The following is an 18,284-nucleotide window of genomic DNA, read 5'->3' as shown; positions in this document are numbered from 1 at the left end:
GTTAAGACCCCTATTAATGGTTATCATATCACTGAATATCTCTATTAATTCCACAGGGATTCCCTATGGTCTAGACCTACCTGGCATCTCTTCTAAATTCCTGAAGAACAAGGTGCATGAGAGTCCTTGCTTCTGGAGACAACATTTTATCCAATTCCGCAACCTTAGCAATTCCCTCCTCCTGATTATCATTAAATGAAAAGAATCAGATGAACTACTAACTGATTGCATGGCAATGTAATAAAACATTACTAGGTTGAGGGTTCACATACAAACATCTGGGCAATTGTGTCCAGCATGTTGGCGTGATGGAGTCGGTACGCTCGATCCTCCCAGCTGCTATAAACATACACACAGGGCTTTTGTGCTCCGATGGGCAGGTGCATGTAGTGCCTGCACAAACAAGATTATGGGTCCAGTTTTGTTCATGACTAAGGTATTTCCCATTATTTAATGAAGGTATAAACTTATTTTTGTTGTTTGATCCAAACACCTCTGTGCATCTCCGAAAAGAGGTCTTTCTGGTGTTGTAGTAGATTTGCACGGCATTGTTGCTGCAGTGTCCAGAAGTGGAGTGGTCACTGAGACATCTTCATGCTTTTTCTTTGAAGTAGGCTGTGCAGTACCATCAATTAAGTTCCCAAAGTTTCCTGAATAAACATGCACACATTTAAAGGGGACATATTATATGTATAATCATATTACTGCTAGTTCTTCAAGTGTTTAAGAATAATGGCATGTATCCTTCCTAAAGATCTTAAATGTTTTCACACCCCCACTCCAAAAATCATATAACAATAACATTAATTTTGACATAATCTGTCTTTTTTTTTTTTAGTAATTTTAACTACAAATAATAATAATAATAATATATATATATATATATATATATATATATATATATATATATATATATATATATATATATATATATATATATAAAAATCTTTTTTAATCTGTGCCCCACAAATTTTGTGCAACCTTGTTACCACAAGGTTTGTCTATTACAATGAACTGAACATTTCTAACAACTGTGACACTCATAAAGAGCTTGAAAAATTGAGTGTTGAATGTATTTATTAAACTCAACATTTCAGCCCTGTTACCAAAGACATTTTATGGAAAAATTGTCAATTTTTAGTTTATTTATTGGAGCTTAAACCAATACTTGTTCTCAAATTAACAAGTCTCTACTGAGTGACAGCTTAATTGGATAAATGTCTCTTTTATCTATACATCCTGATGTAGTTTCTCTTTCTATATTTTTATTTATACATTTAATTTTGTTGTTATTTTTTTCATCTAGAATTAATGCAAGAAAAAGGTTTTAAAACTATATTTAGACAAGCCCAAAAATTGGTAACGGTTGAAAAAAAAACGACAAACTTCACACAAAATAGGCTGAAAATAAAAGAGCCAATTTAGCATTTAATTTATCCTCCTTCGGCTGATTATAAACATTAATCATTAAAAGTTATGACTTTCAGACCCTATTTTGAACCTATTTGTGGAAAGTGGCATATATGTTTACCAATGGTGAACTCAAGGCTGATAGGTCTATCGCTGATTCTTCTGTCAATCATGGAGGCCTCAGACACACAGCCAAAGAGCAGGAATGTTTCCATGTCTTCGTCATTTATCTAAATTAAAGTTAAACAATGACTTGGGTCGGCTTTACAATATAATGGAAATGTAACTACAATGGATAAAAAAAAGGAAAAAAAAGATGTGAGATGGACAGATAAAGAATAGCGTAAAAAGGAGAAAGACTGCTGCAAACACCTCACCTTCTGTGGGGGCTCCACTGGCATCACCTCTGGCCCCATAGTCTTGGATTTCTCTTCCTCACCTCCGGCTCCTGCCCCAGGTTTGGGATCTTTCGCCACTGCTTTTCCTCCCTTGGTATCTTTCAGACTGATTTTTGAGAGCAGGGATTTAGAGTCAGGAGCACCTCCAGACAGGATCTCCACACTCAGCTCTATGTAAACCCTGCCTCTGTAGGACACTCCTTCTCCAACACCCTCGTTCAGCTCCTGGCTGTCGTCCACCAGAGTGGAATTACGAAGTGAACCGTAGAGGTTGATCCATGCCGGTCCAAATGTGGGCAGGAAACCTGAGAAGAGCAATAAATTATGCAAAATAACTTCCACCATGCTACTTGGCTTGATATTTATTTTGTATTTTATTTTTCTAACAGAATATTTTTCAGACATTTCTAAGGTGTCCAAATACTTTTTGTGGCCACTATAATTTAGAACATCTTTTTTAAGAATGTAATGAAATGGCGAACCATTGTCCCCATCGTTGTCATTTGAGATGGTGTGTAGATCAATGTAATGAGTCCCAATGGCCACATCATTCATGCTTCCCTCATCCAGAACCCGGATCTTAAGTCTTTGACACAGTGGAGGAAACATCTCCTTAAACACCACCTGCTCGTTCCACACTGGGTCTGCTGTGCTCTTCTGAGTAGATGTCCTGCCCTTTCAAGCAGAAAATAAAGAAAACAAGTATCACATATATCAATATATGTATGTATATATTGCTATACAACCACAGTTACTGACCAGTATACCATAATATTAACCATAATACTAAAATAACATGCTATAAACAAACAAACAAACAAACAAACCCCGAAAAGCAGCAACTGTTCTTATGCAATGTGCGTTCTAAAAGAGACTTTTTAAAACTGAAATGCCGTCTTAAAAAAACGTGGCACACCTGCATGACAATGCGAAACACTTATTAACTGAAATAATGCTGAAATAAAATAAAATATAATTATTAGATGAACAATTTAAACTTTTTAAAAAATAAAATAAAATAAATAAAAATGAAAATTAGAAATAAAAAAAATAAGTTAAATCTGAAGAATTATAATTACTAAAATTGAAATAAAAATAAAACTGTATAGACATATTCAAAATTACGGAGCCACATAACATGCAAAAAATAAAATAAAAAATGTACTAAAAGGTGCACACGATTACCATTTCGTTCCCTCGATTTGCTAAGTCGTGTGCACAATTTACTAATTTGTTCTCTTGATTTATAAGTGGTGTGCATGATTTAGCAAACTGAGGGAACAAATTAGTAAATTGTGCATGCAATTTATAAATCGAGGGAACTAAATAGTAAATCGAGCACACAATTTAGCCCACTATTTTTTCCTGCATGCCATGTGCGGGGGTCCATACAAAATAAAACTAAAACTAATAAAAAAAAATGACAATAACATAACAAAATTACTAAAACCAAAATTAATATTAATACTGTATAACATTATAATTAATAAATACTATAATCATATATAAGTAATACTAAAATAACACACAATTACAGGGTAATTAACATTCTGACAGATTATTTAGTTTTTGTTTTTTTCTATCCCTTCAAGTGTGTTTGTTTTGTAATAAGCACTGGACTGCAAGCTTACAACTTGACCGAAGAATGACACCTCTACATAAGGATCTATGAGGGCTGTCGTGTCTCCAACAAAGGCTTTGGTCACGTTGGCCATAATGCTGGAGTTTATTCTGGGAAGACCTTCTGCACGGTACACTATCACATAAAACCGAGCCCACGGCCGTTCAGGGTTTAAGCCTTCAGGAAGCAGGAGGTGCCTGGGGAGGACAAAGGTTTTCAAAATCTTTTTTTTTGAGATGTAGTGGCAGTTTATCAGAAAGGAATGTCACTGAAATAACCTTCGATTATTAAAGCAAGACAGTGCATATTAAATTATAAATGGTTTCTTACATATCTGCCATGGCAGTCCAGAATGCTAATCTTAAAATATATTCAATCTTTATTATGCCATAAAAAACTCAGATCTTACTTTTCTATCTGTTCCTCAGCATCACTGAACTTCTGGGATGGTGCTGCAACATCACCCTTTCCTGACACACTGATATCACACTTCAGATGACCTTTCACCCCCGTGCGGATGTCAGCGGGGTCTGTGAGCGTGGCCCACTTATTGATGAACTGATGGCCTGGCACAGCAAGGACAGGATTTAGTGTTGTTTTAGTACAAGCAGAATAACCGAAAAATCCAAATCTCAGGCCAGATTCTGAACTTGTATCTCTCTAGCTGAAGAAAAGATGTGAGCAAATGCAAACCAAGTGTTTACCAGGTTGGGAGTAAACTGTCCCAACATCAATCTTGAAGGTTCCCACACAGTAGCTCTTCATGATCTTTGAGTGCATGACCTTTGGGAGAAGTGCACTAATGTGAGCTTTGCAGGTATCAAAGAAAACCAAAAACCTTAAATACAGTAGCCTAAGCACGTACTGATAGTTTGATGATTTTGTCAAAAAAGAAGTCTTGATTGCAAAAGAAGTCAAACACAAAATACTGTTGGGGCGAGAAGAACATAGTTGTTAAATTCTTGCCATTACTGAGATTATCAGAAAGTGCCCATCACAGACAGCATGATCACCTCATTATAAAAAGGAGCATTGGTTCCTTCTTTCACAGACGTCTGCTTTTTCTCATCTCCAATTTCAATCACAACACTAGGGTCTATATTGTCCCCGACTAGCTGCTTAGCCTCTGTTATATTGATGGAGATCTTAGGAAGAACAGATTTTGGGTTTCAGTATCAAGAATAACGGCTTTATCATCTGTAAAAAAAAAATAAGAAAGGTTGTGTTCAAACTTTTATTCAAATTATACTGAACTCTACCTGGAAATGTTGTGGTTTGCTTTCCCCTTCCAAGATCTTGGCCACAGGTTTAGACCTTTAAAGTCCAAAAAAGTAAAAACGTGAACATGTTGTACATAAACAACAAGAAATAACACATTACGCTGTGTAAAGATTAGAGAGGAAAAATGAGCCTTTTAGTATTAGCAGTCTGTCTGAAGGAAGTATGAGCCGAGGTGGACGCTTGAGTGAGTTCAGGCTGGGGTACGTCTACCACGTCTGGATCGCCAGGATTCATTTCAGGCTCCGCCTCTAAAATGTAAAGATTAAACCAGCTGTCAGAATTAGTTTACGAGCATTTTAAACCTTTGTAAGGATCAGCTGTCCTATGTCTGAATTTATAGATTTGAATATCTCTGTCAATAAAACCATGCAGTTAATCCTCATGAAATGCTCTACATCTTAACTTATGTAACTGTGTTTGCTTTCACGGTCTCACCTAGAGCATTTTTGTTTGCGATTACAACACCCTTGTGTCCTTTCCCATGTTTCTTCACTTTTATTCCAAACTTTTTGCTGCAGAAACAGATTGGAATATCAAACCATTGTAAATAATAACTCCTCTCAGCCCAACCATATACAGGTCCTTCTCAAAAAATTAGCATATTGTGAAAAAGTTCATTATTTTCCATAATGTAATGATAAAAATTAAACTTTCATATATTTTAGATTCATTGCACACCAACTGAAATATTTCAGGTCTTTCATTGTTTTAATACTGATGATTTTGGCATACAGCTCATGAAAAACCCAAAATTCCTATCTCAAAAAATTAGCATATCATGAAAAGGTTCTCTAAACGAGCTATTAACCTAATCATCTGAATCAACTAATTAACTCTAAACACCTGCAAAAGATTCCTGAGGCTTCTTAAAAACTCCCAGCCTGGTTCATTACTCAAAACCGCAATCATGGGTAAGACTGCCGACCTGACTGCTGTCCAGAAGGCCATCATTGACACCCTCAAGCGAGAGGGTAAGACACAGAAAGAAATTTCTGAACGAATAGGCTTTTCCCAGAGTGCTGTATCAAGGCACCTCAGTGGGAAGTCTGTGGGAAGGAAAAAGTGTGGCAAAAAACGCTGCACAACGAGAAGAGGTGACCGGACCCTGAGGAAGATTGTGGAGAAGGACCGATTCCAGACCTTGGGCGACCTGCGGAAGCAGTGGACTGAGTCTGGAGTAGAAACATCCAGAGCCACCGTGCACAGGCGTGTGCTTTTGAACCAGAAACAGCGGCAGAAGCGCCTGACCTGGGCTACAGAGAAGCAGCACTGGACTGTTGCTCAGTGGTCCAAAGTACTTTTTTTTCGGATGAAAGCAAATTTTGCATGTCATTCGGAAATCAAGGTGCCAGAGTCTGGAGGAAGAGTGGGGAGAAGGAAATGCCAAAATGCCTGAAGTCCAGTGTCAAGTACCCACAGTCAGTGATGGTCTGGGGTGCCATGTCAGCTGCTGGTGTTGGTCCACTGTGTTTTATCAATGGCAGGGTCAATGCAGCTAGCTATCAGGAGATTTTGGAGCACGTCATGCTTCCATCTGCTGAAAAGCTTTATGGAGATGAAGATTTTGTTTTTCAGCACGACCTGGCACCTGCTCACAGTGCCAAAACCACTGGTAAATGGTTTACTGACCATGGTATTACTGTGCTCAATAGGCCTGCCAACTCTCCTGACCTGAACCCCATAGAGAATCTGTGGGATATTGTGAAGAGAAAGTTGAGAGACGCAAGACCCAACACTCTGGATGAGCTTATGGCCGCTATCGAAGCATTCTGGGCCTCCATAACACCTCAGCAGTGCCACAGGCTGATTGCCTCCATGCCACGCCGCATTGAAGCAGTCATTTCTGCAAAAGGATTCCAGACCAAGTATTGAGTGCATAACTGAACATAATTTTTTGAAGGTTGACTTTTTTTGTATTAAAAAACACTTTTCTTTTATTGGTCGGATGAAATATGCTAATTTTTTGAGATAGGAATTTTGGGTTTTCATGAGCTGTATGCCAAAATCATCATTATTAAAACAATAAAAGACCTGAAATATTTCAGTTGGTGCGCAATGAATCTAAAATATATGAAAGTTTAATTTTTATCATTACATTATGGAAAATAATGAACTTTTTCACAATATGCTAATTTTTTGAGAAGGACCTGTACACCTATTTTTTGCTATTTGCTGTCCCTCTTTCAAATAACTTGCTTTTAATAATGAGCCCTAATAATTAAAAATTTGGAATAGGGTTAGAAAGTTGGTGAAATTTACATATGAAACCCCAAAAGTGGCAATTTTAACAATGTTCAGCAGGCTTTATTTAAATAAAAATATATGTTGTTTTTGATTATAGTATCTGATACATGACTATTTATTAGATATAATCTATTATTGCAATCTGTGCTATTTGGAGAACCAATAAACAAGTAAAACATGTTTTTTGAAGAAATACTGTTCCCAGGAGAGCTTACCCTTGTGGCGGAGTGCTGTCTGTATCTCTGTCCATTCTTTCAAGAGGAATTCATTCAAGAGAAAATATCCAGCTGAGAAACTGTGACTGTAACCCACTCCATCCAGCAAGACAGTGAGGGCTCTTCCTCCCCAAATGTCTGTTTGACTTTCTGTTGCTGAACGATTGTATTACAAACAAGGGTGGCAGACTGTGGCATGTGTGTTTTAATAAACTCAATAGAGGCCACATACAGCATTTAAAATAGCAGAATTAAATGACTGTCAATACACCAAACACGCCACTTCCAAAAATAAAGATAGGAATCTTGTATTTTATTGACTGATATTATAACTTCAGTACTGCAGTAAATAATGATTTTAAGTTGGATGAAATTGTGCACTGAGTCTGTTGTTTTTAAGTGTGCACTCAAACATTCTCCCTTATCAGAATCAAAGTATCACTGTGGCCATAAAACATTTGACGCATGGCATTCGAGCTTGTCCATCTATACTTTGGTGGTACTACTTCAATATAAGCTTCTATACATTAATGTGTATCATGAGCTAAAATTTTAATGATTTTACAGCATTAATCAATCTCACTTAATGTTAATTCACAGTGTCTTAAGTCATTAGTCACTGTCATAGGTTTGTGGATTAAGTGCTTCAGAACATTAGTCAGTGGTTGAGATATTTAATGTCAAAGGTGCTAACTACATATTGAAATAAATGTGAGTGTTCAAACTGGTCTGTACAGCAAATTATGCAAATTAGGTTGTTAAACTCCTATTTAGCAAGTCATAATTACTAAGCATGACACTGTTTGCTAACAGTGAAAAGCAGGATGTACATGGATACACCTCTGGTAAATATATACACCAACAACTCAAACACTGAACTCTGTATTTACCATCCCCAGTTTTAATTATTTATTTTATTTCTTGTATTGAATCATTCTAAAAATGAAATATTAGAATATTATATATATATATATATATATATATATATATATATATATATATATATATAGCATGATACCGTTACTTGTGCAAAGTAAAGAGGAAAATATATCCCTTTAGTCATTCTTGGTGCAAGCAAGAATCATACACTCTCAAAAAAATAAAAATAAAATAAAATAAAAGGTACAAAAGCTGTCACTGGGGCAGTTTCTTTTCAGTACTAATATGTATTTTAAGGTACCATTATGGACTAGTTATGTACAAAGGTGTACCTTTATTTCTGAGAGTGCAGATTCAGTGCAGTCAGAGGCTTTTTAGCAAATCTTTCACCCAGACAACTCTTTCTTTAACAAAATAATAACCCAGTACAATTATTGCATTAAACATGTTGTATAGGAATAAAAAAAAAACATCTGTGCAACATAACATTGTAAATCCACTATGAGCATGAAAAATCTGTAGGAAAACTTCAGTGAATCATATGACTAAATAAATTACAAGACTAACTGTTTGTTTACAATGTGAGGATCAAGGGGCCCATTCTTCATAATTCGCTCACTCAGTTAGCTGGATTTGATTCTTGAAGATTTGGCATGATCTTGGATTGGTTGGTTCTTCGAAGCTCATCCTGGACTTGCTGTCATAGCAACAGGTCCTTAAGCTTAGGCTTATTTCATGTAAACAGGATTAGATTGCATCTTTTTAAGCAGAATTGATACTTAAAATCCTTTCTCAGGTACCGTTACTTGTTTCAAGAGTATCTTACTGATCCAGGGACAATAATTTAAAAATAATAACCATTTAAAAATTAATTTAAATATAATATAGGCTAATATTGTGTAGTCTATTATACTATAGACAGCCAGTTTTATTCACTTAAAGATTTTTTCGTCATAAAATAATCACTTCATAATTATATGAGAGTCTTACACACATGCTATACAGATAATGCAGAGTCGTGCATTAATTTGAGTGGTGACAGCTTTTATGGGAGTGGCTTAATGGAGCGCAGGAGATGCAGATAACATGATCTTGACGCTTAAGAAACTTTAATTAATGCTGTCACGTAAGAGATCTGTGTCAAAGATAAAATTAAATGAACTGCTATTTGCTGCATAGAAATAAAAATGTAAAGCCTGTACAAATATTAGAAATCATGAATATAAATAACTGGGAATCATGTAAAAAATTATTTAAATTAAAAAATAAATAAAAACAGTGTAAATTTCATCTATTCAAACATTTATGTAGTTTTGTTCGCTTGGCTGTTTCCTTATAAAAGTCTAGAAATTTGATAAGTCTTTCGTCAGGTGTTTTAATTATATGATGTCATTACATTGCCATCTTGCTGCCAGCCAATCGCTGCATTGCTGATCCTGGTTTTGAGTATCGATACATAGCCCCTTTTAAACCAACCCATGAATGTGCAATTATCTCAGATAACTCAATCCAGACATACTAATCATCAACAACAGGTGCGTTCAAAGAACCGAATTACCCAGATCCTGATTAGCGTGTCGATATCATCTTGGATGTGTTATTTGATCTCGGATGTACGAAGAACGGGCCCCAGGACTCAAGAAGTTTTATAAAAAAAAAATGTTATAAAAAATATTTTTGCTAGGAGGGTTTTATCTGACAGAACTAGCAAAATTCAAATTATTATGTGGCAATTCTTTAATAAATTATACAAATACACAAGTAAAATTTGTGCAAAATATAATTAGAGATGTTTAAAGTACATAAAATCCCAAAGTGCCCCAAACATGAAAAATATTTACACACTCTGTCTTCAAGCATTCAACTTCAAGGCTCATGGTTTGCTTTAGGACAACATTCTGAAAAAAAAAAAAAGCATCATTCCTTTAACCTTCATTAACAGCACTTGTGGTAATACTTGAGCTACACTAATGTTCATGTATATTTTTGGTCATGCTTAAGGTCATCTCTCTCATCTAAAGCAAATATTTGCAGGTTGTCTGAAAGTTGTCTCCAAAGACTTAAACAGCCCATGTACTCCAGAGCAAACCTTATAATGACATTATAATGTTCTTTCCGTTCAGTGACATAACAGGTACAATCAGGAAAAAAAGATACACAGGCTGTCACTGGGGCAGTACCCTTTCAAAAGGCACTAATATATAACATACAGGTACTAATATGCACACCTGTTAACTATAGGCATTAATATGCACCCTTTAAGGGTAAAAAAGGTACAAAGACATACATTTTAAAAGGGTACCACCCAAGTGTCACCTTGTGTAATGGAGGGATGGTTTATCTGAGAGATGAAGAAAGAGAAGAACAGCACCTCTGCTGACAGCAGTCAGCAACAAGCACAAAAGAAGTCTGCCTACCTGGTATGAGAGGGTATGAAATGAAGCTGATGATGGAGAGGGAGCCCTCCACTGGTGTTAAGAGAAAAGTGCTTCAACGCCTGCAGGAGTCAAGACCAGTGCCTGAAGCAAATCAGAGAGCGAGACGATTCCTCTCACCACATCCTCTGTGTCCACCAGCACTAGACGGTGAACCTGACAGAAACAGCACAAGGACCTTTGGTCAGAGTAGACGACGTTTCAACTGATGCAAATGAAAAAAACAACAGTTCTTGAATACTATAATAGAGAACTAGGATGTGAGCAGTCATGATGTCATATGTAACATGGCGACTACCTCTGCCTCAGCAATACGATCGATGATGGTTTCGAGGGTTTCGTGAGGGTAACACTTCAGCACCCCCTCAATGCAGCACGGACGGCTTTGAATGGCCTCCTGCATCGTCATGTTCAGGTTGTTGTAGTTTTTCTGTGCAGCCAGATTCTGTTGGAGTACATGTAAATGAAGATGATACCAACTTTAATCTTTGTTTAGCACACGTGAAAGTAATCTGCTGTACGAAACAAACAAAAAAAGGTGTCGACGTGGGTCTACGTACAATGACGTCAAATCTGGAATAAAGTGCCACCACTTTCCCTGAAGAGAATGAAAAATAGAAGAAACCACTCAGAAGACCTTCAGAAGTTAAAGACACGAGCAAACAGCCGTACACAGTACCTTGCTCATTGACAACAGGCAGGGCCGAGACCCGTCGCTCTACAAATACTGATAAAGCGTCATAAACCGTTTCTGTCTCCCTGACGGTTGCGATGCTCTTGAATGTTCCAATTTTCACTTCCTCAATCCGCTTCTGTAAGAATGGTGGCTTGGGGATCATAGAGCCCTGAGATTCATAAAGCAAATACTCATCATTCAGTGCAGAGCTATGGTGACAGTCAGCATAAACATCTCATGGCAAATCATAAACATTGTGGTGAATTTATTTATGGCAAAATTCAATCTATTCATTTCTTTATGTGAAAAAACTTTTTTATTGAGGTAAAATGAATGAGTGCACCTTTTATGAAAGGTGATATCAAAAGTACAATGTAAAAGCTCTTACAAAGATATGTGAGAACTTGAGGATTCGTTTATGGGTGAGTATGTGGAGGACGTTCCCTGATTCTGGATCTATGATGGGTAGCCGGTGAATCTTGTTCTTCAGTAAGAAATAAATGGCTTCGAAGAGGCTGCCAACAGGAAACACAACTCTGTCACTGGAAAGAAAGAAAAAGAAAGGGCAAACAAAGTGCTGTAGATGTCCTGCTTTACCTGGAGTCAGGTGTGATACTGATCAGGGAGTTGATAGAATACTGTAGATAGACTTCTAGAAGAGGGAACACATAGATCTGCTGCTTTAAACCATTACAATGTGTGTGCCAACTCATATTTATTCTCAAAACTCTGCACAATCACCTCTCCATGTTTCAATCTTGTGTTCCTCCAGCTCATATATCTGAACCTAAAATGGAAAAAGTACATGATCTTTGTTTATATCTGATATCTAATTCTGCATACATCACCATTCAAATGTTTGAAGTCGGTAAGATGTTTTTTAATGTCTGAAGGAAGACTCTTATGCTCATCAAGGCTGCATTTGTTTGATCAAATATACAATAAAATGGCAATATTGTGAAAATTAATTACAATTTGTATTCTATTGTAATATATCTTAAAATGTAATTCATGTCTGTGATGCAAAGCTGAATGTGTCACATGATCATTCAGAAATCATTCTAATATACCGATTTGCTGCTCAAGAAACATTTCTTCTTATTATCAATGTTATAAAACAGTTGTGCTGCTTAATATTTTTGTGTAAACTGTTATACATTTTTTTCAGGATTACCATGGGAGATCTGTAGTAACGATGGAGAATGTTGATAAAGTCTGTAATGGTGAGCATCCCTGCAAAGACAGAAATTGAGAACATGAGCACTCAACTTTAAATTCAAACTCAACAATTAATTCTTACAAGCTGATCTGAAACTGAGCAGACAGTACTGCATGTAAATAGTCACAAAGCATGATAGTTTGAAATTAAAGTATCAAGTGGCTAACATTAGCATAAACATACTAACTCTCACTATGCACTGAAACAGGAACACACTCCTGTGCCTAAGCTTCCTATCAGTGGGAGGATATGCTTTCTCATTAGCATGGCTATTATTACTTCCAGAGAAAGTTTGGGGGATTAGAGCTCTGCCCTGCCATTTCCCACCAGATACCACGACCCAGAAGCCACACTAAACTTAGAAGCTGGCACTGATGGAGGGGAAAGGTGCTGAGTATGATCAATCTGTAACAGTCCCAGACACTGACACTGCTACAAATAAAAGCTGTGTCAGCGGACACATGTACAGTATGTTTGTTTACATGATGTGTCCTCGCTTGAACACTACCGTTCAAAAGTTTGGGCTCGGTAAGATTTTTATGCTTATGCTCGCCAAGGCTGCATTTATCAGATCAAAAATATAGCAAAAATTATTACAATTTGAAATAACTGTATTCCCTTTTAATATATATTTTAATATTTCATTTATTCCCGTGATGGCAGGAATAGCTGAACTTTCAGCATCATTACTCCAGTCTTCAGTGTCACATGATCCTTCAGAAATCATTTGAATATGCTGCTTTGCTGCTCAAGAAACATTTCTTATTATCCATGCGTCTTAATATTTTTCATGGAAACCGTGATACATTTTTTAAAAGGACTCTTTGATGAATAGAAAGTTCAAAAGAACAGCATTTATATCAAATAGAAATCTTTTGTAAGTTCTTAACTGTCAATTTGATCATCCTTGGTCAACTCATCAGTGAATAAAAATATGAATTTCTTTAAAAAACATTAAAAAAGGAAAAAAATAAAAAATAAAAAAAAGATTTTTGGGTGTGAAAACTTTTTCTTGTTGATTTTTATTTTGTGGAATGTTTTTTTTGGGTTCTTTTTTGATTATTATAGTTCTTAAGAAGAACAACATTCATTTGAATAAGAAATGTTTTGTAACATTCTAAATGTCTCTAGTGTCACTTTTGACCAATTTAAAGCATCAAAGTATTAATTTATTTCCAAAAACACTTTTAAACAGTAAAAACAAAAAACAAACAAACAAACAAACAAAAAACCGTAAAACATCTGTTGAGAGCAGTTTATGTGGTATTTATTTATTTATTTATTTATTTTTAATCGTACATTCAAGATAATTCCTCTGGGAGCAGAAATTCAATGTCAAATGTCATTGACAACGTAAGCTTTTTTTCTATCCCATATATACCAAAACTCAAAATCAAAATCAAAAGGATGGTACGCTTGATTATAGATTGCATGTGCTAAGTGTTTTAGCAAATGTGAATCATGCTTTCTTTTCCTAATATGGGTTTATGGGTGAAGACGTTGTAGTGACATTATAAGATTTCAGTAATCTGATGCAGGTTCACAGCTGAGCAAGCACACTTCAACAGACTCAGCAGAACCCCAGCGTTTGCTTACCTACAAAACACTGCAGCTTGTTGTCCCATAAAGGTGCCGCTCTGACCCCGTTTGCAACCAGTGCAAAGAATGCTTTCTTTACCTGTACACATCACTCACATATTTCAATGTTTATACACTGAATACTTCAATCAGAATGCTTTTAATGCAAGTCGATCTACTAAAACACTGTAGTAAGCATATAAGCGCACACCTGCAGTGTTGTGTCAAAGATGACCAGTTTGGAGCTTGTTGGAATGGCATCGTAGCAGCAGTGACTCATGAAGAACTTAGTATACACGTCTGAGTCAGGGTCTTGGAGAGGCCCTGAGAAGGACACAGAGAGGGAAACCCCTGCTGCAGGTTGGTCAGTCTGCAGCTGTGCTACACTCATTTAATTTGTATGTACACTTATGGTCAAACATCACAAATTCAGTCCAACTCATCTTTTCAAAAAACATAGATGTTTTGCAGAAATTAAATCCTACTTATTATGGCATAAAAATCATTTAATTTGTATGTACACTTATGGTCAAACACAGAGCGAGAGAGAGAGAGAGAGAGAGAGAGAGAGAGAGAGAGAGAGAGAGAGAGAGAGAGAGAGAGAGAATCAAATTTGCCTTCACTCCATTTGGCAAACTTTGTTACCATATGCAAATTAGTTTTAATAGTTCAGATATAGCAAGACCGCTTTGAGCCTGATAAGGGTTAAGTATACTGATAGAAAAATAGGTTTTTGTCCTTGGTTATTGGATTTTAAACCCCTTCAAGGGGAACAAGTAGACGTTTTACCCACAAAGCTCCTGTCACATATTTAGCTTATGGTCACCTTTAATAATCAGATTAATAAATTAATAATTAAATAATTAAAACTGGAATATAGAAATAAAAAGACTGAGATAGTTTAGATACACACAACTACAACATTTAAAAAAATTATATACAATTAACAAATAAATAAAAATGACAATTTTTTTTAAAAAAAAAGACAATTTCAGAGACTATAGAAAAGAAACTGCTCATGTTTACATTAAGAAACACACAGGGTGTACAAAAGATACTGATAGATACCTGTCCTCTTCATGGTGAGCCCCTCATCCTCCATAAAGGGGAACTACAAACAGAGCAGACAATAAATGGTCTTTTACTAAAAGGTAATATGCTCAAAAAAGCAGTCAAAAGAAGTAATGAGGGCATAACATCACCTTATGTAGCCTACCTGTTCAAAAATATAAAGAGAAAATTTAAGCAATAGATTGCTGAGTATTTATTCACCCAGATATTTTTTGTTTTGGTAACTGCCTCAAACCTAACTAAATGAACATTTACTGTTTATACAACAATTAGTTCCGGTCGTTTAATTTGATAAACCAACATTTTCACTGTTTGTATCGTTCAGCTTGTCTGTGTTTGTTCCAGCAGTAGTTATGCTGGTTTCTCAGTGATTTTTTCTGCTGGCTACATCATTACCAGTGATGGCGACTGAGTCATTGAATCAAGAGCCAGTCATTAAATCACTCAGCTAGTTTAAACACTGATTCATTCAGGAATGCCTTCGTTTGAAACCCTTGGTTTTGTTGGCAGAGCAAAAATAGTCAAAGTAACAAAATGTTGTGTCTAGAAATTCAAGATCCTCAATATAAACCATTTGTTTACTGAACTGTTGAATAAAAACAATTTTACAAGCCACAGTCATGCTGTTGGTTTTTTGACTACATCTCTCTACCTCTAATTGAACTTGATTTCCACAGAGGCCTTGTCTCCATGCACTGTTCAGATCTACAACAATTACCTCAAACATAAACACAATGTAGCAAAGCAACCAGAATAACTAGCTATTCATATGTTATCTGTTGAATTGTGGATTATCAACACTGAAACAAGTCTGGGGGTGCAGTTTGCTTATTGACATTAGTTCTTTAAACTTCAGCAAACATATCAAGTTGTTTGTGTTAAGTTTTGTATGCAGTTGACACTAAACTGGCACAGCTGCTCCTGAAATAGGACTCAGCTCATCTTAAGCATAAGAAAGCACTTGTACAGGTTGATTTCTGGGTCTTACCTCCGTCAGAGGGTCCATGTTCTGGGGTCCCACTGTGAGACAAACGCATTCAGTGCTTGAGTTGGCCTGACTAGAGCAAACTAGAGCTGTGCTCCCGTCCCTGTGTGCAGAGCACAATCTAAATCAGGAGAGAAAGCCAGCCAAGGCATGCAGAGGGCTGGACATGGGACAGGGGGAGGAGAATCAAAGATGTTGTGGCTGTGACTGGTTTTGTACACAACACCCCTGTAAGAGACCTGGATGGTATGAACAGGGCACAGAATAATCAGGACCTCAGTCAAAATGTGTGTAAGATGACTCGATCTCGATCTATAACAAAATTACACAGGGATTTCAGACATTAATTATTAACTCATGTTTAATATAAGACCAATCAGTTGAAAAGCATACTGCTGACATTAAAGACCACTGCAACACCCTGACCTGCAAGATGACAAAAATGTCAAAACATGTCTATTTTTGTCCCGTTACCTCACAGTTTGGACCACGTTCATCATTTCGCTCTGAGACTGGATTAGGCCACCAAGTGGGTTTCATTTTGAGGAGGTTATAAAATAACAATCTTTAAAGTTACATTGTGTCTTATCAAGTGGCAAAAGAAAACTGTCTTGCAGAAGAACATTCGGTGAGTTGTGCTTCTCTGCGCAGACAAATGTGTTTCGTAGCACATGGAAATCATAATAAATAAAAAAATCATCACGTGATCAAGAGCCATTTCTTATGATGTTTAGACTTATTAGAAACAATAATGTTTTTAAATTAATTACTTAAAAGTTAACATTAGACACTAACCTGATATGGTAAAACGTTATTATAAACTCACTCTACTGTTAGAGAACTACATGGTTACATGTCTTTTCAAATCTAGTTCTCACTTCTGAAGAGCCAAACCAATGTTGATTCACATTTTATTACGGACTGTTATTTCCACTCTGTTTGCTTGTAGATGCTACTTTTTTAACAACCCGAAGTTTTGCCTTTTTGCATGGTACATGGTCAAAAGTTGTCAATCCTTGTGATGTGATATCCAACTTCTAGCTTCACACTACTTCCACACCATATGCGCGGATGAGGGGTTATCAGGTATGATGAGACATGGACGGGCAAATTTCCCATTAAATCTGTCCCGACGGCTGTAAAAATTTTTTTTTAAAGGTTTATCAAAGTGTAGCTGGGTACAGTAAACACACGGTTTGGAAAATTTATTATTTTTTACACTCCTCAATATTAAAACAAACAAACAAACAAACAAACAAACAAACAAACAGTGTAGCCTTTTAAAATATAACCAAAATTGAAAATAATAAGAATTTAAATAAACAAAATTCAAAAGCATTTTAAGAGATGAATATGAATTTAAAGGATTTTTCAAGGTCTAGAAATAACACTTTTATCCCCATTAAAACTGCCTCATTTATCCAGGACTGTGGGAACCCTGGTTCTCAAAAGAAAGAGAGGGGAAAAAACAGTTGTTGGGGGTGAATTAAAATAATAAATATCTTGATTTTTAGTTGTTAAAGCTTGTTTTGTCTTAGTTTAAAATTAATTCATCTTATGTCATCTTGGAAGTTTGCTGAAGCCCCCAGAGTGACCCCTGATTGAGAACAACTGCTGTACACTGTTTGTGTTTGCTATGAGCACTTGCAAAAATATCACTGATTACAGAAGTAAACACACTGTCAGTGCTCAAATAGTAACTACACTAAAGGCAGTCTGCCCCATGAGACATTATTTCTGTAAACTATCCATGTAGTTAAAATACCAGTCAGCCAAGTAGTTGCTGCATAAAACAGTTGATATCCTCAAAATAACCACAAGCACAAGTGTGATCAAGATCCAGAGATCAACTCTTACTATTCAACTAACTTTTGGAGAGCTAATAAAAAATGGTTATGAAAGAATGAAATGGTCATATTTCAAATAGCAATTTTAATTTAAAAACCTTAACCTGAGCATGTTGTCTCCCTTCAGTAGGGCATGCAAATGTCATTAAAAGACATATGACAGTGATTTTTATTTTTACAATAGTATCTCTTTTCCAAACTTCACATTTCATCCCACACGTTTAAAATAATCAGTCCAACAGATGCCTGTACTATACACTGACCTGTGATGTAAACAAACCAGAAGTATCTATTGGCTCATATGGAAACAAAATCAAAACCCCAAACAGGAAGTGCTTATTCCTCCTGCAACCCACATGCACTGTGTATTTACACCTGTATGTGTGGTCCAGCAACAAAATACTTCTTCAAAATATGTCAGTTAA

The 18,284-nt window shown here is 36.2% G+C and overlaps 2 protein-coding genes across 5 annotated transcripts in view; both read right to left on the bottom strand.

Annotated features, from left to right (window-relative positions):
* The window catches only part of LOC109054788 (fer-1-like protein 6), a 23,341-nt gene extending 15,273 nt beyond the window's left edge, over positions 1 to 8,068 (bottom strand). Inside the window, exons 1-15 of the mRNA XM_042763421.1 lie at positions 7,170 to 8,068; positions 5,146 to 5,222; positions 4,841 to 4,958; positions 4,689 to 4,743; positions 4,443 to 4,574; positions 4,295 to 4,357; positions 4,134 to 4,212; positions 3,839 to 3,995; positions 3,440 to 3,626; positions 2,291 to 2,483; positions 1,788 to 2,113; positions 1,532 to 1,640; positions 494 to 650; positions 273 to 393; positions 81 to 181 (exon numbers count right to left, since the gene is read on the bottom strand). Coding sequence (XP_042619355.1) covers positions 81 to 181; positions 273 to 393; positions 494 to 650; positions 1,532 to 1,640; positions 1,788 to 2,113; positions 2,291 to 2,483; positions 3,440 to 3,626; positions 3,839 to 3,995; positions 4,134 to 4,212; positions 4,295 to 4,357; positions 4,443 to 4,574; positions 4,689 to 4,743; positions 4,841 to 4,958; positions 5,146 to 5,222; positions 7,170 to 7,204 — 1,910 coding nt within the window. The 5' untranslated portion in view covers positions 7,205 to 8,068. The remainder of the gene's footprint in view (positions 1 to 80; positions 182 to 272; positions 394 to 493; positions 651 to 1,531; positions 1,641 to 1,787; positions 2,114 to 2,290; positions 2,484 to 3,439; positions 3,627 to 3,838; positions 3,996 to 4,133; positions 4,213 to 4,294; positions 4,358 to 4,442; positions 4,575 to 4,688; positions 4,744 to 4,840; positions 4,959 to 5,145; positions 5,223 to 7,169) is intronic.
* Positions 8,069 to 9,767: 1,699 nt separating this feature from the next.
* LOC109062987 (5'-AMP-activated protein kinase subunit gamma-1) lies at positions 9,768 to 17,782 on the bottom strand. Of its 4 annotated transcripts, none has more exons than XM_042763419.1 (13): positions 16,016 to 17,782; positions 15,025 to 15,067; positions 14,168 to 14,326; positions 13,975 to 14,056; positions 12,334 to 12,392; positions 11,901 to 11,946; positions 11,757 to 11,811; positions 11,548 to 11,674; positions 11,163 to 11,328; positions 11,044 to 11,081; positions 10,782 to 10,928; positions 10,466 to 10,639; positions 9,768 to 9,946 (listed from the first exon to the last, which is right to left on the bottom strand). In XM_042763419.1, the coding sequence occupies exons 3-12, from the start codon at positions 14,234 to 14,236 to the stop codon at positions 10,523 to 10,525; spliced, it is 906 nt and encodes a 301-aa protein (XP_042619353.1). In that variant the 5' UTR covers positions 14,237 to 14,326; positions 15,025 to 15,067; positions 16,016 to 17,782; the 3' UTR covers positions 9,768 to 9,946; positions 10,466 to 10,522. The 4 variants fall into 4 exon arrangements, with proteins under 4 accessions (XP_042619353.1, XP_042619352.1, XP_018935614.2 ...); XM_042763418.1 differs by having other exon boundaries at positions 14,168 to 14,310; XM_019080069.2 differs by having other exon boundaries at positions 14,168 to 14,307.
* Positions 17,783 to 18,284: the final 502 nt, after the last annotated feature.

The sequence above is a fragment of the Cyprinus carpio genome, chromosome A9 (assembly GCF_018340385.1).
Source record: "Cyprinus carpio isolate SPL01 chromosome A9, ASM1834038v1, whole genome shotgun sequence".
NCBI classification, from domain to species: domain Eukaryota; kingdom Metazoa; phylum Chordata; class Actinopteri; order Cypriniformes; family Cyprinidae; genus Cyprinus; species Cyprinus carpio.
The sequence above is the reverse complement of the archived record's forward strand: the minus strand, read 5'-3'. Positions and strand labels throughout refer to the sequence as shown.